Below are 20013 nucleotides of genomic sequence, written 5' to 3'. Positions count from 1 at the left end.
CCCAAGGCCAAAACACCAAAAGATGATCTTCACATGCAACTTTGAGGCTGGCGCGGTGCAGGGAAACTAGGCGCGTGAACAAGGCTGCGCCTATGCTCCATTTGCATCAGGCTGAAAGAATCTTGTTCTTTCTTACTCCGTAGCGCCCGCCAAGGCGCCGGGAATCCTCAGTTTCTTACTTCTTCCAGTACAGCCGCCGTTCCTTTCCTTCTTCTTGACATCCTCGTTTTATCACCCCAACATTTCAGGACTATCTGTACGTCGTGCGCCTGTCACTGCAGGCATCTTGCGAGCCTTGTCATCTCAAGGAAGCTAGCCTTCGCATGAAGCTTTGTGGCGAAAAGATACGCAGCTGTCGCGCTGCCAACTTCGCCCCCGCTTAGTACCGTCTGCAGTGATCACTGCCCAAACATCCTGGATAACGACCTGACCTGACCTGACGTGTATGGTCTCATTCTGTTTCGACTGTTTCGCTGGATCCCTACCTATCGCCTGTCCCATTCTCTCACCCCCGATGTCTTTGCCACTGTTACTCGTTTTGTCTGTGTAATTTGCATGAGCCAGAAAGATGGCAAGAGTCAAACAGAAGACGCGTAAGCAGGCCCCTTCAGGAGGAGCTTCTACTCGAGGCGCTCAGGTTGCAAAAGAAAGACATAAACATACGGTTGTCGTCGAAGGAACGTCCAAGGAACAAAATAAGCTACGAAGCGTGGTAAGACTGGCAAGCTGTCTCCCTCGAGGTACTACTTACCTGGACCGCCAGATCACCTTTCGTGCGGACCCTCCGCAAGGGTACACTTTCATTCCAGCTGGCAATCCGGAGCTTACGGCGGCGTTGAAAGAATTTGCTCGTCGTGGGGACCACAAAATATATGCTGTAACTGTAAGTATTTCGACGTTGAGCAAAGGAACAGAACTAATTGTCCAGACCACACCTCATGCCGCAAGACATGAGCTCTCTAGGGAAGTACACCGTATTGGCTTTCATTTTCCAACCAGTGTTGTCGCCCAAGTGTGTTCTCATTATGGTATTCGCCTTACCGCTGGTGGTAAGGTCATCGATGATTCCAAGGATGACAAATTATTGTTTCAGTCAGTCTATCAAAATGGCCAACGTCCCAAAGAAGAACCCAAGGATCAGATTACAATAAACACCGAAGCCAAGCAGACCATCAAAGACTTATTTCCCAAAATGCCAGACAATGATCTATTTCAGATCATTAAGACAGCATTCCAGTTGGGGGATAACAAGGTTGGCACTGCGGACGAGATCCCTCTAATTCGTAGAGCGCAGCTATCTGTTGTGGCTCATATTAGGCACGTATACACAGACTATGACAAGTTGTTGAGGCGATGTCCCTACAACGAGGCTCGACACGCTGTGGAGAAAGACACGCTCGCGAAATTGATCGAATGGCGGGGAGATGACGAAGTAGAGGATGAGGCCACTCAACGTGCTGCTGATGACCTCCTCCGGGAGGTTATCGTCATTTCTGACGAGGAAGACGATGAGACCGATACTGACGATATCCAAATTATTCAAGACAATGTTAAGGTTGAGGAGTTGCCGAGTACCGCATATGGTCCGGCCGTTGGCAGACCTCTTTCGCCTTACCATACCCATTCTGGCGAGATGACAAGCCACAGCTATCAAGCACTGCCAAGGGTAATACATCGTTATAAGCCCAGCGACGATACTATTGCCCAGCGTGACCGCAGCCGTTATGCTGTCTGGGATCAGGCCAGGCGCGAGTATCGTGCCGGCATGAGTCGACAGCCGGTCACTGTTCTTGAGAGAATCTATGAGCCGGCTGACGTCGCACCAAAACGTGTCCTCGTGCCACTCGACTCTCCAGCACATTCTTCTACACAAGTTGTCTATTCCCGACCTCCCCCTGCTCCAATGAACACTTTCGACTACGAGGTAAGAATGGTTCTCAAGAGGTGGCAACTGATACACCTTTCCACAATGACTCTTCCTCCCGGTGGCATTAATCGTCGCTAACTTCTCATAGCCCCGTCACATCAGCCAGCCAAGTCCACGATCTTATATCAGAGATGCCAACGGTGTTTTGTATGAACGACTCGATGATGATCGTCCGCGTGAAAGAGTCCCCGAACCAAGTCGACATGTCGAGAACGTTCCTTGGACTATTCTAGCTCCCGAAAATAGGGTCAGAACGCGACCTCCTTCACCTCAACGGAGGGTTTATCCTACCCACCGTCAAGAAGACGAATTCGACAGCGGCAGAGGCTCTATACTTGAGTCGATTGAAGGCCCGCAGGGACCATATTCACCCGCAGCCATGCGGTCAAAGCAAAGCGGAGGGTACCCAGCACCACATGATCCTGCTCTAACACGAGAAAACGGCCTCAGCTATCGTGGTGTGCCCGCAATAAATCGCCCCGACGATGATGTTCGAGTGGTGAAGCGGATTCGCTTGGAAGATTTCCCGTCGCCATCTGAAGCCCGGTATGTGAGGAGAGGATCGCCTGTCACTTACCGCGAGCGCGTTCATGTGCCGCAAAATTCACGTGCTATTGAATATGATAACCAGCGTTCGACCTCTACACTACGACCAGCTGTATCATTGGAACCAAGAAGATACGCGCAGAGCGTCTCCGAAATTAATCGTGCTGCATATGCTGGTGCAGGAGCTATTCGAAATACAGAGTCTATGTTTGAGCCCAGAGAGCCTCCAAAAACACGGCCACAGCCACCCACATATGCCCAAGAGCACATACGGTACTTGATACCGGAGCCGAGCGTGCATCGCCGAGGTATCGCGGATGAACGTTCGACTGTTGTTAGTCGCGTGTATGAGCCTCTTGACGGTCAGGTCTATGACAGTCAAACCTTGATTGATCGACCAGTTGCCTCTCGTGAGATACATGTGCAACCACCTCGGCGTGTGTATGAATATGATGATAGGGTGCCCGGCAATTCTCGTCCATATATCGACCTGACTAAATGATTACCTATTGCGTCAACATGAGTTGATCAGCCTCCTTCCATTGAGCTTGTGGCTCTTTTCTTATGCTTGAGAAGGCCCATGTTGACTTCGTACCAAGGTAATATTCTTATTACATGCAGCCCCTAGTTCACAATTTGCGACATTGATACTGACTTTTTCCCTTCAGGTCAACACTGTACAGTCACGAAATCGACACCAATAATTCGCCACGAACCTTGTCCGAACATCAACATCGGCATTCTCGTTCAGGATATCCAGCATGTCTTCACGCGCATGAAATTTCTTTCCTTTTCCTTCATTGCCAGCATGGGTGACCCTGAGAGTTTTATTGAGCGGCATAGTTAATGCATTGCGGCGGTGTTCCAGAGATCATGAACCACTTCCGAAAGAGTTCAGCTTGGCATGCTGCCGTTGTTCACGACCTTGAATTGTTTCTATGATACCCTGTTTACGAAGGATGGCGCACGACATCACCATGGTTTCCCGAAGGTCTCAGAACTTGGGTAATTGCATGGCTGATAAGAGAAAGACGGTATGTGCCGAAAACAGGACTGTTTTCCTGCACCGAGCCATGATTGAACCTTGCTACAAGACGAGGAGTTGTGAAGTAGTAAGAACACAATAACAATGACTGTCCTTCCATGTCGATGATTTCAGATTGGAAATGCGCTTGCTATAGTATATGTTGAGATCTTGTGTCCGTCCATGTATTCAGTTCATTGCCATTTACCAACGCCTTGTAACCTGACCTGTAACCTCGATGAATCCACGCTCTTGCGTATGTAGGGTGTATTCTGAACAGTTGTCCTCTACACAGCCATTGTGACACCGTCGGCCTCGCCCGAATTGATCGTCTTGCCAGTCTTCTTGATCTTCTCGAGAACAGTCTCGTAGGATACCGAGTCTGCGGTGGTAATGTCTGCGGTTTGGGTGTCGAGGGAAACGTTATATTCCTTGACGCCTGTTCAAAGGAGATGTCAGCGAAGGTTTTGGGACATTTTGGGACGGAGAAGATCATCTTGCTGGGGTAGCGCAACGCTTACCGTCGAGTTTCTTGAGCACACGCTCAATGGCGCCGGAGCAGCCACCGCACGTCATAGTCACGTTGAACTTGTAATGGTGGTCGGACATGTTGATTGTTGCAAAAAAAGTTCGTACGGGAGCTGTATGTAGACTCGAGTTGCTTGTTGCGTTGTGTAAGAGGGTGGGTTCAGGAGAGGCGTAGACTGTAGTTTTATGAAGATCGGGTGTATTTGTCAACTCAGGTACGAAGTACGGGTCAAAAAGTACAGGCACTCGGTTGGGAAGGGAATGCCGTGGCGCTGGGGTCGAGTAATACGACGCGAGACACTTGTGCGTAATTTAGGTCGAGAGACTGGGAACTACTCGGCGATTGGAATTGATCTTCAATATGAAGCGACGCGAAACACAACAAGTCGGAGATGAAACTTGCTCAAATGTGCTCACGGGAGGGACCTGAAGGACATATAAAACACGGTCTTGTTGTGTCGACGCCGCAAGGGCAATTGGGAATTGGTAAGCTGGCGATGAAACGGCCCAGAGTGAGGTCCTCTAGGCTCTCGTGGGATCTATGTTTAGGTGGTCGAAGGGGCTTGTGCTCATTGTCCTCACCAGGCGCGGCGATTGCGTGATGGGCGTAGCAGCCAGCAAAACAAAGGAGCCTCACGCGGGCAGAGCGAGTTGATATTGTCTGACGACCTGTATCTCTCGAGATATGACATGTAAAGTCCGGTTTTTATGAAACTCAGAATGCCTGTCTGACGTACATTTTCTACTCGACAAGGCTCTGTACTCGTACTGGTCACCCTTGTCAGGCCAGCATTCACCGCTCAGCCTCATCGCTCCTGGTCTTGGACGCTGTAAGCAGAATGATGCTTCGTGTGTCTTCCATGCACCATGAAACGCTAGCAACAGGGTACGCGAAATGCTGTGTGGCCACTGTCGCCGGCTCATCCTACAAGTCGAACGTCTCAACCTTGGAGCACAAGTCACCGACGAGGTCACTGCGGCAGGATTCGAAGATTCCCTGGACCGAAAATGCTACTTGTGCACACGGCTACGCATTCAACTCGGGGATGCGAAGTGGGAACGTTTGTTCTCAGATCTCTCGCAACAGAACTCGATCGCCTTTGACAAGTCCCTGGTCGCTGCTGATGGCTTCGCTCTCGTCAGATTGGGGTGCAAACTGACACCAACCACTGACCGGAACCGTGATGGAACAGCAGTAGGTGGTAAGCCTTATTCTTATGGATATTTGCAGGTTACCATTTCTCCCTGGGCTTCGAGGTAAGTCACTTCATCGCCCTTCTTCGTCCATCAGTCTCTCCATCACATAACGTCTGATGGAGTGCAACTACAAGTCCACAAGAAGTTCCGCTGCAGAGTGCGACTTCTACCTCGGACGCAAGAGTTCTCGACCTCGTACGCCACTGGCTTGATACCTGTCTGTGTTCGTCATTGCACGCAACATGCGCTCGGCGAAGCAGACGGCCCTTGTTCTATCCCACTTGCCTGATCGATATCGGCGACGGAATGGGTGACCATAGTCGTTGGAAATTGGTGAACCCCAGGATCGAAAGGATGTCGGCGCCCTATATCACATTGAGTCACCGATGGGGTCGTGACACACTCAAACTGGACAAAGAAACTCAGGAAAGCATGTTTCGAGGTTTGCCTATATCAGAACTTCCAGGGGCGTATCAGGATGCCATTACGGTCACTCGACATTTGGGGGTTCGCTATCTCTGGATCGACTCAATATGTAATCATGGTGTGGTTGATTCTGGGGAGTATACTGATGCTTTTCACAGGTATACGCCAAGATACTCTTGAGGACATCCAGCACGAAGCAGCGGGTATGGCGGATGTCTTTGGCTACGCCCTATGCAACATCTCGGCACTATCGGGAAGACAAGATGGCCTCTTCTGCGCACGAGATGCTGAAGTGGTCAGCAGTGACAGTGTGGTTTTACGATCCCGAGACTATGCACTTTCCACCTCCTACATCATCAACGACCTGCAGTTGTGGAGGGGAGAATTGGTTCACATGCCCCTGACGACCCGTGGGTGGGTGCTTCAAGAGGAGCTCCTCGCAGCCCGCACTGTGTATTTTGGTGCTCGGCAGGTTCTCTGGGACTGTCCTGGCTTTCGGGCTTGCGAGACATATCCCACAATGCAGCCAAAAAGACCTCTGAGCATGTCCATGGGCCCTGGCAAGCATCGTTACTTCCTCCACGACGAAGAATTGGGACCCATTTCTTCGGTACTCGAAGCTGCACAGTCCAAGATCGACCATTCTGAGGCTAGTTTATCAACTCATGACGACCAATCAATGTTGTTCCAAGTATGGACGAGCCTCGTGGCACACTATTCCCTACGCAATTTGACGTTCCCTGATGACAAACTCTTGGCCATCGCCGGCATCTCGAAGCTCTTTGGGAGAATCATGAGGGACGAATTCGTGGGAGGACTCTGGCACAGACACTTCCTCGAAGGTCTGCTGTGGTACATCAGACCGAAGACCAGAACGCGTGCCCCGCTGGAATACCGAGCTCCTTCCTGGTCCTGGGCGTCCAAGGATGGGTATGTCATGCACGCTGATGCCGCCAACAATTCTTGGTCCGTGGCGAGATTCTCCAAAGTTGAATGCAAAACCACCGATGGCGGCGCATATGGTGTAGTCACGTCTGCCATCCTACGTCTTCGCGCCCCGTCTTTGGAGCTGTCGGTCGATGATGCGTCGGGGAACTGGACCACCCCAAAGGTACCCGGTCTGCTAGTCCGGCTCGATGCGACGGAACGACCTGAGAGTATTTGGAGAGGAATCAATGCCACCGGCGTCATTATCCGCACGAGCGCCTATCGAGTAGTCGGCGATGCAGAAACAGACGTCGCGCGCAAAGTGGTCCTCGCCGTACACGGCATCGTTCTCACCGAGTGTGTGGATAAAGTCACGGGAAAGGCGACCGGCACGTACAGGCGCATCGGATACTTTGCAGTCGAAGACCGTCGACGGAGCACACTCAACCCCAACTGGGTCCCTGGTGGTTGTAACCTCTTTCGCGGTATAGGTGGATCTGGAACGACCACCCCTTCAGGAACGGCGGCAGTGACATTCCCTTTTGACGAACAGAGGCAATTCCTGAGCGAATTTGATATCATATAATCATTCAGGACAGAAGTCCCCGATGACAAGAAGACAAGGGGGCCATGTCAATCTTCCCATCATAGTCGCTTAGTCTTGTATCCGGTCTGGAGTTGCCAACTCTAGATGACAGGCGATGCCGTCTCCCTTGAATATCGATTCAGCTCAATACAACTCATCTGATTCTGAGGGCTACCAATCTTCCATCATTCTGACAAGTACCACGCCTGCAATCAACCGACCAAACTTTTGCTTTGACTATCAAATGACCTGTACCCTACAGGACTTTTGGCCATGTGTTCCGTCCATCCCATCCATCTCCGAAACCCCAGCCAGGTACATCGTTTTTACAACCGGCTGTCCAAAGACGTGTCCTTCACCACCGACCCCTTCTGAGCTTCCCAGACAGTATTGAACACCTGCATGCCTCGTTCCCAAAGTTCGTCCTTGACATTCACCCTGACTTTCCCGTCCGTGTCCAACAGTCGCACTCGATCTTCACCGGTGCAACCCCAGGTCACTGGCTCACCACGCAGAAACTGTGCAAAAGGTTTCAGGAATTCTTTCGTCGCCGCCTTGTCCTTTTCCTCGAAATCCTGCCTCCACGCCGTCGCCCACCACAGTGGCATGTCCCCGCCGTGACAGATGCCGACTTCGGGCTTGAGCCAATTGTCCATGCTCTTGGCGCGCCAGGCGATTCGATACCTGTGGACGCTGGTCTGCGGCAGTGGCCTGACGTTGGGATGAGCAGGCGGGTTGAGTAAGAGGTGGGTGAGGCCCCGGATCGACGCGTGGACTTGACTGTCGGCCACCATCTGGCTGAACACCTCCGCCCAGGCGTCGGCATTCGTGGAGTTTCGCGGAGGCAAGTCGTATACTTTCAGGAGTGCCTCGAGAACCGGTTTCGGGTAGTAGTTGGCCAATTCGACCAGGAGGCCGGGGTAGTCGGAGGGAGGGTTCACGAATTTGTAAAGCTCCTTTTCGTCCCTGACTTCGCCCAGCATGACCGAAATTCTGTTGTCGGCGAGCCGGGTCGTGAAGGACCCGCTGTGCAGCGACGACAAGAAAGTCGGGAGAATAAACGAGTTGTCGGTGCTGGAGCGGAAGGTGTGCATCTTCATTTTAGTATTGGCGACGACGAGGTCGCGGAAGGGGATCCGGCGGAGACGTGCCATCTTCTCGGCCGGGGTCGCCGAGGATGGGATGTCGAAGAGCGAGCACAGCTCGTTGAACTGCGAGGTCAAGACCGGCGACGACGTCGGGTTCGGTTGGATCGCCACGGCGTTGGACCACAGGTAGATCCTCTTGATGAGTCTCTGGGAGGGCGACGGGAGGGCGCTGTCGTAGTTGAGTTGGAAAAAGGTCGAGTTCGCCCCCGCCGAGAGTCCTCCCACGGTGATGTTGTCGGCGTCGCCGCCGAAGAGGTCGACGTATTTGGCCGTCCACTCGAGGGCGCACCGTTGGTCCCAAAGGCCAAAGTTGGACGGGGCGGGTTCTTCGTGCAGCGACGCGAGGTCGGCGCCTCCCAGGAACCCAAACAGGTTGAGTCGGTAGGTGGGTGAGACGATGATCCTGGGAGACACGTCCTTGATCAAGTCAAAGGGGTCGTAGCCGTGGTCCTGCATCGCGTTCCCGACCTGGAGCCACCCACCGTGGATGTAGAACTGGACCGGCCAACCTCCATTTGGCGGTGGGCCCGCGGGCACCCAGATGTTGAGGTACAGGCAGTCCTCGTCCTGGACGTTGTCGACGGGGGGCGCCGCCGCCGGGTTGTCCACGAACGCTCCCCCGTGAGGGTACTGAGGTTGGGGGCACACGGGTCCGAATTGAGTATAGTCGCCTGGTCGTCCGGACTGGTGGTCGTCGAAAGAAAGGGTGGACGAGGGTACTGGTTGCGGGCGACGCCATCTTCGTTCGCCGACGGGAGGGAGGGCGTATGGGACTTTCGCGAATCGATACAGGATCGGTTTTCCCGAAGGGGTGCAGTATTCTATGCCTCTCAAGCTCCCTCGTGCCGTCTTGAAGACGTACGGTCGGCTTGTGTATTCGGCGGGGCGCATTGTGTCTGGTCTGGTCTCGTCGTGTCGAGACGATGGGATGAATACTCGTGTCCGCTACTCGTGCCTGTGTAACCCGAGATTGTTCCTACCTGGTGAGATGGACACTATCAATGGAAGAGATCTCTCCTTTATAGACCCAACAGAACAGAAAAGTAATTAACGTTGAGATTGTCGCCATTCTCCGGTTGTCGGCACATTGAGTTGGGTCGGGAGGACAATTGCAAGGGTCGTTGATGTCCTACGGAATATCGGAAATATATTTTCCCCCGGTGGTTCGAGTGCGACGGAGACGTTCCGCCCAAAGTTTAAGGTCTACCGAGGCGTAACCAACGACTCAGTCCCTTTTTGTTTATGGGATACTTGAGATAGGAATCGGAATTTACGGTATATAACGTATATGTACAGGGTGCGTAGTATACATGAACGATTACTCCTTCATGTAACCGGTTGTCAACATATTCCAACTACATCGCTTCATTGGAATTCTCTTCTATCTCCTCTCTTCTCTCCTCGTCCGTTGGAACGTCATCCTCCTCCTCGTGTGATGCCATCCCGTACAGCCTCTCTTCCTCTGCACCCAATAAGGGGGCTCTTTCCTTTGGGTCGCGGGAGAAGTGGCTCGCTAAACTCATGACCAACGGAGAGAATCCGTGTACCATGATCGAACAGAGGACCACAAACGAGATGACCGGCCAAACCGTGCCCAAAGAATCTTGATGAGGTGAGTCCAACGGAGGATGAGGAAGTGGTTCCGAAGTTCCGGTTTCAAGGCGAGCTCTGGCCTCGACTGCCAGGAAGAGAGCACCTACTCCCATCGGCCCGAAGTGACCGACAAACAATGCTTCGTGCCACGTTCGGACGTCGGGGATCCATCTTTTCAGTGCAAACATGGCTGGTAGCCGCCGAAAGACGAGAATGACCAGCGTACAACAGCCCATGCGCCATGCAGTGAGATTATGTCTGTACAGTTGCCAGGGGATGATTGATCCAAAATAGACAAACATTGTGGAATTGAGCATCAAGTCCAGAATGTCGGGTAGCTTCATCTTGGCAGTTCGAGTTGAGAACCAGCCATCCCAGCAAAAAGTCGCGCCGGCGGAGAAGCACACGAGAAAGTCATCCAGGCCCAATGTGCTTCCCGCTCCGACACATAGTATGGCCATTAGAAAATAAAACACAAACAGCGTCGACTCCTGCACGAAGCCGCGTGCTTCGCTGAAGCGTAGAGCCTTGTTTGCCAGGAAGCCCAGAACCATACCGACAACAACTCCAACAAGGCACTGCCAGAGAAGTAGGTCGGTCACCCAGAGTCGAACTGCTTTGCCGGTAGAATTAGCCACGGTCGCGTACAATGCAGCATACAAGAAGGGAAATGCGGTTCCATCGTTGCATCCGGATTCTGATGCCAATAAATGACGGATTCGCTGAGGTACCCTTTGAGAGAACCTGGCCTCGCCAATGACGCTGGCAGATAAGACAGGGTCAGTAGGTGTCAAACAAGCCGCCGTTATGAAGGCTGTGTTCCAAGTAGTTTGTAGGATGAGACGGATTGCAATTGTGGCAACGACCCAGCCAGCGACCATGTTAGGACCCAGAAGTAGACCGATGCTTTTCCAATGTCGCTTTACATAGCCAGCTGGGAGCTGGACACCGACCGCAAAACATTGGACACCGGTGACAACCCTGGTGAGCTCTTGAGTAATATTGTCCTCCCATCCCCATTCGATGGGACTAAGAATTGTCGCTCCCCTGGGCCCAAATATGATGCCTGTCAGTGTTGCCAGAGGCGGTTCAGAGAGATGGAGGCGGTTGCGAATGAGTTCGGAAAACAAAGCATACAAGATCAGGAAGAAGGACAAGAGCAGATAGGTCAGATGAGATGTGCTGGGCTCAATCTCTGGCCAAGTCATGTTTCAAGTCCTGGGCCGTTGTATCTGTACAAAGACGATAAGTCATGTTTTTTCCACATGCTGACGAGGCGGCGTCGATGAATACGAGATTTTGCGAGTGCTCGGATACCTGATTCCGTCATTCGTGTCTATGATGAAATACATCTTGTCAGTGTCAGAATGGTGGCTTGAAAGAAGACATTTTGGAGTCAACAGGTGTCACCAGCCACAGGTGAACGATCTTTCGATACTCCGTGTGAGGAGTAAGAATAATGACCAGCTGACCGCGATAACACAACCTGACGTCCGGCTCATGCAGTCCAAATACTGATGGAATTCCAAGGTCACTCGCTTTCGCCCGAGCAAGGGAAAATTGGTGGCCCCTGCATCATTTGTGTCGACGGCGAGTCCGTTTAACAGTCTGGAACCTCGGCGAGGGACCAAAGTGCTTCGTGCGGTGCCGGGTGTACCATAGTCTGCTCTGGACCATGACCCTGGCATTGATTATTGAGAGATCAGCACGACTGGGCCTGGAGGACCGGTTGTGTTTTACGACAGTAATGGTCCCTTTGGGCAGTAATTGGCCAGCTGGAACAGATAAATGGATTACTGACACGGATAGCAAGCCGCTTGTCAATCAATTGTGGTTTGAGGAAGATAGCGATCAACACTCGAAGCGAGTCTCCTGATACCCTCCATGGATGCAATTGTTTGCGTCCACATGGTAGGCATCCCAAGATGCTCACAGGTCATTTGCTCGATTGGCAGCTGTAGTCACCACGTACGAGGCCAATTGAATGGCCAGAAAATGCGGCATTTGAGACAAAACAGAAGGCAGAAATGCTGCCCAACGAATGAAGCGGAATAGTTGGGGTAAAGATGCAGTAAGGCGCGCTGTCTCTGGGATGAAAGGGCCTAGGAAAGAACTTCGAGGCTCAATAGATTTACCCAGGTATTGATGATTCAGGTGGTGGCCAAGCCCGGAGCACGCCCGGAGAATGCCAGCCGAGGGCATTCGGAAATTCCAAGATAGGTGCCTTTCTAGGCACTTTAGGCGTTGTGGTACCGATTTCGGGTAATCCCCAGAGTGGTTCGCATAGGCGGCAGAAGAGGCAAACAACTGCTGGGCAGCCAAGATGAGCCACTTCGTAAGAGGCAGTCTTGTTATTGAATCCTACCTTACATAGGGACGTAGCGAAGGGTGAGAGTGGCACCCGGACATTGGGCCCCTTCACCACCTGCGCCCGCGCTAATCCTGCACTGGTGCTGTGTCCTCCTCCTCCTCGCTCCTCCTTCCGCGACCTCTGTCTGAAACCTGACCTTCTCTCTTGTCCCTTCCCTTCTCCCTCACTCTCCTCCTCCCAATCCCTCTATCTGTAAATCTGTCGACTTTTCTCGGTCTCGTTGACCAGCTGAAAAGACTCGTGAGCAGACGACTCACTTGTCATCAGGCCAACGATTTCCAATCGGTTTGACCTCTTCCTGCACCAGGTTAGTCATCTTCCTGTCACGCTGCCGATATCACCTGCGTTTGCCCAGCCCACACCGGTTCGGCCTCAACCTCATCCTTCCCTGCACTTCACGATCAATCATTTTCATCTTCTTTCATCATTCTCACCTTCACTGATATTCCTTTGACTGCCTCACGGTCCACCCGTGATTCTGCTTCACTTTTCACAGAGTGGTTCACCGCCCTTGAAGGCCTGGCTGGCTAACCTTGAAGCCAATGATAACAGGTTGAGATCGACACCACCATCTACCCCCACTCACAACGAAAACATCAAACGCTCGAATATATCTCAACAATCCCTTTCTTACTTCGATAGCCACCTCGAACGATCCTGCAGCCGATTTGCTGCTCTCCTCGATTCAAAATGACGACAATGGTACGTGTTTCGGTGCAGTTTTGGTGGTCACCAAAATTGGAAACATCCAGGAGCTGGTTTCTGTCTTTGCCTTTTGACAAAATACAACCATTGGGGATATCCGCTGATATACTGGTGATAGGATTTGCGTGTCGGTAACAAGTACCGCATTGGACGAAAGATCGGTAGCGGTAGTTTCGGCGATATCTACCTGGGAACAAACATCATTTCGGGTGAAGAGATCGCCATCAAGCTCGAGTCGGTCAAAGCCAAACATCCCCAACTCGAGTACGAAGCCCGTGTCTATAAGTCTCTCGCTGGTGGTGTCGGCATCCCGTTCGTCCGCTGGTTCGGTACAGAATGTGACTACAATGCTATGGTTCTCGACTTGCTTGGACCAAGCTTGGAGGATCTGTTCAACTTCTGCAACCGCAAATTCTCTCTCAAGACCGTCCTCTTACTGGCCGACCAGCTCATCTCTCGAATCGAGTACATTCACGCCAAGTCTTTCATCCATCGTGATATCAAGCCCGACAACTTCTTGATGGGAATTGGTAAGCGTGGAAACCAGGTCAATGTTATTGACTTCGGTCTGGCCAAAAAATACCGCGACCCCAAGACCCATTTCCATATCCCGTACCGTGAGAACAAGAACTTGACTGGTACGGCTCGTTATGCATCCATCAACACTCACTTGGGTGTCGAACAGTCTCGTCGTGATGATATGGAATCTCTGGGCTATGTCATGCTCTACTTTTGCCGTGGCTCTCTCCCATGGCAAGGTCTCAAAGCTGCCACCAAGAAGCAGAAGTACGACCGTATCATGGAGAAGAAGATGACCACCCCCACTGAGGTTCTTTGCCGAGGCTTCCCTAACGAGTTCGCCATCTACCTCAACTACACCCGCTCCCTCCGCTTTGACGACAAGCCTGACTACTCCTACCTCCGAAAGATCTTCCGTGATCTGTTTGTCCGAGAGTCCTTCCAATATGACTACGTCTTTGACTGGACCGTCTACAAGTACCAGAAGAATGCTCAGGCCATTGCTCAGGCAGCCGGAAACCAGCCAGCCCAAGAGGAAGAGGAGAAGCCCCGCCGACACACTGGAACTGCAGCCGCTACCGGTGTCCCGACTCCGCAACACACTTCGACTCAAGGCAAGCCAGCAGCCATTTCCAGCTCCCGCCGCAAGGTCATCGAACGCGGCACCAGCGGCAACGACCAGGGAGGAAGTGACAGGATGTGAGTACTGAATACCTTATGGTTCCGTGTAAGGGATCTCCTCTGCGTTTTGCTTCGGTCGCGTGGAGGTTTGCAATAGCATCTGACTAATGCTCTAGTCTTCGACGTTAGGCTTCGTTCTGGCACAAGGATAACCACTGGTAACGGCGATTATCGTTGAAACAGAATGACGGCTTCGTGTTGTTCACACTGAACCTCTTCTCTCTCTTCTGAAGACTCTCGTCTTCTAGACAAACAACAATTGGGCATGTCGGATCCCGCTCGGGGTTTGCTCTAGCACATGGCAAATCCGTAACGAGTGTATGTGACACGCGGACTTTCTTATCTTGATGGCCTCTCTGCTCAATACGACATGCAAGCACCATGAACGACAATCTATGACTTATGGCATACCATCGAATGCTTCATGAGCAGATTCTTTTGCATGCGATATCAGACATCAACAACGAAGTTTCAGCGACATACGACCGCACAGCACCGCTCGTGCTGAACACCAATGCAGTAAACATGACTCTCGACAGTCTCAATCTGCCACCCCGTCAAGGCCGGATTTGGGTTCTTGACCTTTTTTGTTTCACAATCACCAACGACCAATCCTAACATCTCAGCACGTTTTCCTTGTTTTGTTTTGTTTTTGGCTTCACAACACACGCAAAGAAAAAAAAAGAGTTCTGGTTCATCAACGGAGGAAAGGGGAAGAGGGAAGAAGTGAAGTCCTCTGGCTCGAAACCAACGGCACGATGCTGTGTGAGGGTGAAATTGCATCTCGAAGCACAGCGGTTGGGATGGTAGGCAGAGGAGCCCAATGGGACATGGCGATGGACTTGTTAGGGGCAGCTTCTGGGGAGGTTCTATGACCAGTTAACTCGAGTGCTTTGGCAAGGCTACATAATTAGTGATAAGCAAGGCAGCTTCGGCTCAGTAGCTCTTAGTCCAAAATGATATCAATGTGCTAAAATTCCTGTTTCTGACTTGAGAAGTCGGCTGGTTACCTAGGTAGGTTACGGTACCTAGGGTATGGTACTCGTAGATGGCGGGGTTATTGAGTTACGCCACTTATGCTATTTTGCATACGGAATATGCATCTACTTGTAGGTCCTCGCCTCGGATAGATGGACTCGTAAGAAGTTGACTCGATCAAATGGTTACTCCTGCACTGTACTCACCCAAGTGGCTGGCCGGCTGGCCGGCTACCTGCGCAAAGCTATCGCAAAACAGTACTCGGATCGCCTCGTCTCCAATTACGGAGTACTTGTCCTGCTCCTTTTTTGTACTGTACTCTAGGTAGCTTACCAGTGGGCCGAGACCTTTGCTTTATTGCAGCACGACGATCGGAGGGCCGATTTGGCGTCGAGACTACGGGATGAGTAGTAATAAGGACTTGTTAGTTGTTTAGTGAGTATCAGGCAAAGACGTAAGCCTTATTTATTACTTGTACTAGTACTCCGTACCGTGCTTTGGGCGAGGCCCCGGGTTTTCGCTCTCTTTTCTTCTGACTTGCATCACCTTGGTTGACCACCCAACCTCCCTTCCCCCTCCCCTCTTGGTCTCTGTACGCCATACCTTACCCACCTCGACCGTTTATTGTCTTTCACCTTTGTGAGGTGAATTGCGAGGGAATCTTGGTCGGTCTACAGGTTTCAACACAGCCGTATGTGAGGTTTCTATCCCCATAAACCGAAGTTGTATGCTATTCTCTGGCTCTCCTCGGCTTCGTCCTTGTCGGCGTCCAACGCCCCCCTCCGTCCACCTTACTCAACTGTACTGTACTTTGGCTGACTAAACATCGGAAGTGTGGATTGCCGACGTACGTTCTACGAGACCTCACTCTCAAGGAGCTACCAACACTCATCAACTACCGAACGGTCCAGCTGATATCATCAGACCTAATACATACAGACGGGTTTGCGAGAGAGAGAGAGAGAGAGAGAGAGAGAGTAAAAGCTCACGCGCGGGAGAAGTACATTTCCGGTCTTGGTGTGTAAACGTAAAACACACTGCTACAGAACCAGGTGAGTTGCTGTTCTTTGACTCGTTCGTCGTCATTCGAGTCCGATACTCGGTGTAATGGGGTACAGGGTCTGCTTCCTTGCTTGCTCGCGCACCAGGGCAAGCTCCGTCATGAGTGAAGGGGAATATGAGAAAAGGAGGTTTCCCACCACCTATACGTCCTTTTTGCTTTGTTGTTTATTTTGACAATGACATACTTGTTACGAGTCTAGAGTCTTTGAGAACCAATGTTACTGGTACTAACGTACCTATGATAGATAGCTTTGGGACCAAGACCAGCAGCAGCAGCAGCCCCCATCCTTTCGCAATTCAAAACGACACCACCTGAAAAGTCTCAATTAAGCCGATACCAGAAACAAAAATGCCAGTTGAACTTCGTAAACGTCCTCCACCCAAGGAAACCGCCACTCCTGCTCCAGCTTCGAAGCGAGGCAGTGGAGCTGGCTCCGCGGCAAAGAAGCTCGCGGACAAAGCCAAAGCCGCCGTGACGGGGGCGTCAGCAACGGCGACATCGACGGGAAAAACCACGACGACCAACAACTCCAATGGCAGCGCCGTCGTCAACGGCAAAGCAGCCACCACCGACAAAATCTCGGTCGGTCAGACGTTGAACCTCGACGGCTTCGGAGGCACCATTCAGACCAACGACGGCGCCGACACCACGTTAAAGGATCTACTCGAAAAATCCGGCGCCGGGATCGTCATCTTTACCTATCCCAGGGCCAGTACTCCAGGATGTAAGTTTTCATTCCCCTCTTCTTGGTGTTCTGGTTTGTTTCACTTTGCATCGCATTACATGGTGCGGAGAATGGAGATTTAACGGTGGCGATGGTTCTAAGAAAAGGAGAACATGTCGCTCTCTACCTTCGCGGTTACTATGTTGCTTGCTTTTCTATCCACCCAGCCCTACAGAGGCTTTCATTGCGCTCCTTGCCTTTAGAGATGGAAAACTGACACAGCTATTTCAGGCACCACTCAGGCTTGTCTCTTCAGGGACAACTACGCTCCTATCACCGGTGCTTCACTCTCGATATACGGACTCAGCACGGATAGTCCCAAGGCCAACACCACGTTTGTGACGAAGCAAAAATTGCAATACCCGCTTCTCGTGAGTCTTTTGTGTTCCCATCTCCTAATCAATCTGATGTCAAGGTGCTCATCAAGCTAACGACATACAGTGTGATCCAAATGCAACTTTGACATCCGCTATTGGCATGAAGAAGCCTGGTCCCGGCAAATCCACTACTCGAGGTGTCGTCGTTATTGACAAGCAGGGTGTCGTTCGAGTCTGGGAGCAGGCTGGCCCTGCCAAGACTCTCCAGGTCGTCCTGGAGTATGTGAAGACCCAGGGAATGACTGAAAATGGTGCCCCAGCGGCTGTGGCTGCTCCACCTGCTGCAGATGCCACTGCGACTGAGGCGGCGGCCAAATTGGCGGATCCTGACACGAAAATGGATGAGGTGCCTTTGGTGAAGACACCTACTCCCGAGGAGGCTCAGGCTGCTAGTACAGCCGCTGAAGTTGGTGAGACTGCTGCCAAGTTGGATGGGGGCCCGAGTGGTCTTCTCAAGCCTTGATGGGTTTTCTCAGAGGACGTTGACCGAACAATCTAGCCTGTCATGCAGTCTGATCGCATGGGCCGGGCATTTCTTGTGACCAAGCACGAGATGGACCTTTCTGTGTTCAGGGAATATCTTGTATGATCCAACGACCATGCCTCATATGCTCGTGGTTCCTGGCGCCCAAGCCTTTCCTATTCTTTGCAATTCGTTGATAAACTTCTTGCTCGTGATTTCGGGGCTCGTCCCCCCGTAATTGACAATCTGTAACGGAGTCCGGTCGTCGGGTGCGTAGAAGGGATTGAGCATGAGTTGAATGTAGGCGGTCTGCACGGCCCGGAAAGCGGGCTTCAGGTCGGTGTCCCGGATGCCCACGACGGGTGGGAACCGTCTCTTGTCTTCGTCCGCGGTCGGAGGGCGGCCCATCATGTCGACCACGATGATGAACTTGATGCCGGTGTTGGTCAGCCAACCGTAGGCGGCGAGACGCTCGTCGATGGCCTGGAGAAGGCCCAGATCTTGATCGAGGGTCTTCGTTCTGGACCGGATGTCGAAGATGTCGAGGCAGGAATTCAGCAAGAATTGCATTTCCAGGTCTTCGTGCTCGTGCGGTGGGAACAGGGAGATGTGGAGAGGGTTGTCCTAAACTTCGATTTTAGCAAACGGCGGCAGGGTAAAGTGGGTAGGTAAGAGGTGTGTATATTCACATGTCTGCCTATTATGCCGATGCAAGCTATGGCTGGACTCGAGTTGAGTGCCATGGACCTGAGATCACCAGAGAAGAATGACTTGTGTGTGGTGGTTCTGGAGGAAATACACGTACATACACAGGCACGGATACACAGTTCTGTACTCGTATTGTAGAGCGCAGTCGACGGTCGCAGTCAACTAATTCGGCGGAGTGTTGGAGAAAGGTCGGGCATTGTCCTTGTCCACCAATGAGGGAGCTTCGAATATGGATTTGGTGTGGGTTTCCGGTTCAGACGTGAACATCATAGACAGATTATCTCGTCCTTTGACATATTGCCTCCTCCTACTCCGTACTCTTTACCTCGTCGACGCTTTTCCCTCCTGGCAATCTCCCCTCCTTCTTTATCATCTTCAGGCAAAGATGATGTCCCTTTCGAGAACCGTGGCTCCCAGGGCTTTAAGAGGTGCGTCTTCGCCGCCCGCGATCAATTTTGAGCTTTCCATTGCCACACACACACACACACACACACACACACACACACACACACACACAGACGTCGTTTCCGTTCACTAACATTATGCTGCTAGCTACGACGAGTACCGTTCCCCTGTCTGCCCTTCGCGCGGTCCCTGCTTCTACCGCCAGCATTTCCAGTTCCTCCAAGAAATCCGCGACATCGCTTGCTCCGACACCCGGTGCAAATGATCCGTCACGACTCCCGGTGACCGGCGGCGTTCGTCGCGAAGTCCCCCTCCCGTCGCAGGAAAAGAAGGAAGGTGCGATGCAATACGCCTTGACGACGCTGGATCAAATCGCGAACTGGGCGAGACAAGGATCTTTGTGGCCCATGACTTTCGGTCTGGCTTGCTGCGCAGTCGAAATGATGCACCTCTCGACGCCACGTTACGACCAGGACAGACTGGGTATCATTTTCCGTGCCTCTCCCCGACAGAGCGACGTCATGATTGTCGCCGGTACCCTGACAAACAAGATGGCACCGGCCCTCAGACAAGTTTACGATCAGATGCCCGACCCCAGATGGGTGGTCAGTATGGGAAGCTGCGCCAACGGTGGTGGATATTATCATTACAGTTACTCCGTCGTCAGAGGCTGCGACAGGATCGTCCCCGTGGATATCTACGTGCCCGGATGCCCACCGACCAGCGAGGCGTTGATGTATGGCATTTTCCAGTTGCAAAAGAAGAGTAAGTTTCGACCTTTCCTCCACTACGAACAAAACAAAACAGAACAAGAACGTGGTCACTAACGATGGCTGCACACAGTGAGACATACCAGAATCACGAGACTGTGGTACCGAAAGTAAAAAAAATGGAAAACCACTCATGCGATGTGTGGCTTTTCTCAATTATCATATCCATTATTCGTGGCACAGCGGCGTTTTTTTCCATGTGGCAGGAAGTGAGCTGGCATATCCTGCTTGAGTATTTTCCAAGTCAGCACGAAATATGTACAGAATGATGAAGGGACATTGATTCCTGATAAGACTTCGGTTTTCGCACTTTTGTTTTGCTTGTGTGTAAATGTTACGGCCAGAGT

At 51.9% G+C, this 20013-nt stretch overlaps 9 protein-coding genes across 19 annotated transcripts; 5 read left to right on the top strand and 4 right to left on the bottom strand.

Moving 5' to 3' along the window:
• Positions 1-222: 222 nt before the first annotated feature.
• Positions 223-3673, top strand: PV06_10124. Of its 4 annotated transcripts, XM_016411637.1 has the most exons (6): positions 223-593; positions 648-712; positions 764-883; positions 929-1924; positions 2016-3072; positions 3142-3673. In XM_016411637.1, the coding sequence occupies exons 1-5, from the start codon at positions 569-571 to the stop codon at positions 2973-2975; spliced, it is 2166 nt and encodes a 721-aa protein (XP_016258391.1). In that variant the 5' UTR covers positions 223-568; the 3' UTR covers positions 2976-3072; positions 3142-3673. The 4 variants fall into 4 exon arrangements, with proteins under 4 accessions (XP_016258391.1, XP_016258390.1, XP_016258389.1 ...); XM_016411636.1 differs by having other exon boundaries at positions 2016-3673; XM_016411635.1 differs by having other exon boundaries at positions 223-712.
• Positions 3029-4457, bottom strand: PV06_10123 (uncharacterized protein). Its single transcript, XM_016411633.1, has 2 exons — positions 4019-4457; positions 3029-3936 (listed from the first exon to the last, which is right to left on the bottom strand). Exons 1-2 carry the CDS (start codon positions 4104-4106, stop codon positions 3785-3787), a joined length of 240 nt encoding a protein of 79 aa, XP_016258387.1. The 5' UTR covers positions 4107-4457; the 3' UTR covers positions 3029-3784.
• A 67-nt stretch (positions 4458-4524) lies between these two features.
• On the top strand, positions 4525-7434 carry PV06_10122. Of its 3 annotated transcripts, none has more exons than XM_016411632.1 (3): positions 4525-4717; positions 4780-5757; positions 5807-7434. In XM_016411632.1, exons 2-3 carry the CDS (start codon positions 5529-5531, stop codon positions 7159-7161), a joined length of 1584 nt encoding a protein of 527 aa, XP_016258386.1. In that variant the 5' UTR covers positions 4525-4717; positions 4780-5528; the 3' UTR covers positions 7162-7434. The 3 variants fall into 3 exon arrangements, with proteins under 3 accessions (XP_016258386.1, XP_016258384.1, XP_016258385.1); XM_016411630.1 differs by having other exon boundaries at positions 4525-5282; positions 5357-5757; XM_016411631.1 differs by having other exon boundaries at positions 4525-5757.
• On the bottom strand, positions 7164-9401 carry PV06_10121 (uncharacterized protein). Its single transcript, XM_016411629.1, has one exon. It carries the CDS (start codon positions 9198-9200, stop codon positions 7488-7490), a length of 1713 nt encoding a protein of 570 aa, XP_016258383.1. The 5' UTR covers positions 9201-9401; the 3' UTR covers positions 7164-7487.
• Positions 9402-9561: 160 nt separating this feature from the next.
• Positions 9562-11648, bottom strand: PV06_10120 (uncharacterized protein). Its single transcript, XM_016411628.1, has one exon. The coding sequence runs from the start codon at positions 11108-11110 to the stop codon at positions 9665-9667; it is 1446 nt and encodes a 481-aa protein (XP_016258382.1). The 5' UTR covers positions 11111-11648; the 3' UTR covers positions 9562-9664.
• A 673-nt stretch (positions 11649-12321) lies between these two features.
• On the top strand, positions 12322-15154 carry PV06_10119. 6 transcript variants are annotated; one of them, XM_016411622.1, is made up of 4 exons: positions 12322-12580; positions 12826-12975; positions 13097-14196; positions 14308-15154. In XM_016411622.1, exons 2-4 carry the CDS (start codon positions 12964-12966, stop codon positions 14354-14356), a joined length of 1161 nt encoding a protein of 386 aa, XP_016258376.1. In that variant the 5' UTR covers positions 12322-12580; positions 12826-12963; the 3' UTR covers positions 14357-15154. The 6 variants fall into 6 exon arrangements, with proteins under 6 accessions (XP_016258376.1, XP_016258377.1, XP_016258381.1 ...); XM_016411623.1 differs by having other exon boundaries at positions 14295-15154; XM_016411627.1 differs by having other exon boundaries at positions 13097-14224.
• Positions 15155-16110: 956 nt separating this feature from the next.
• On the top strand, positions 16111-17965 carry PV06_10118 (uncharacterized protein). Its single transcript, XM_016411621.1, has 4 exons — positions 16111-16208; positions 16464-16943; positions 17175-17314; positions 17385-17965. Exons 2-4 carry the CDS (start codon positions 16568-16570, stop codon positions 17781-17783), a joined length of 915 nt encoding a protein of 304 aa, XP_016258375.1. The 5' UTR covers positions 16111-16208; positions 16464-16567; the 3' UTR covers positions 17784-17965.
• Positions 17033-18602, bottom strand: PV06_10117 (uncharacterized protein). The gene is made up of 2 exons (XM_016411620.1): positions 18473-18602; positions 17033-18407 (listed from the first exon to the last, which is right to left on the bottom strand). The coding sequence occupies exons 1-2, from the start codon at positions 18524-18526 to the stop codon at positions 17925-17927; spliced, it is 537 nt and encodes a 178-aa protein (XP_016258374.1). The 5' UTR covers positions 18527-18602; the 3' UTR covers positions 17033-17924.
• A 184-nt stretch (positions 18603-18786) lies between these two features.
• Positions 18787-19986, top strand: PV06_10116 (NADH-ubiquinone oxidoreductase 19.3 kDa subunit, mitochondrial). The gene is made up of 3 exons (XM_016411619.1): positions 18787-18919; positions 19044-19661; positions 19740-19986. Exons 1-3 carry the CDS (start codon positions 18877-18879, stop codon positions 19778-19780), a joined length of 702 nt encoding a protein of 233 aa, XP_016258373.1. The 5' UTR covers positions 18787-18876; the 3' UTR covers positions 19781-19986.
• Positions 19987-20013: the final 27 nt, after the last annotated feature.

This window comes from Exophiala oligosperma (genome assembly GCF_000835515.1).
Source record: "Exophiala oligosperma strain CBS 72588 unplaced genomic scaffold supercont1.11, whole genome shotgun sequence".
NCBI classification, from domain to species: domain Eukaryota; kingdom Fungi; phylum Ascomycota; class Eurotiomycetes; order Chaetothyriales; family Herpotrichiellaceae; genus Exophiala; species Exophiala oligosperma.
Note: the sequence above shows the minus strand (reverse complement) of the source record. Positions and strands in the feature narration are given on the sequence as shown.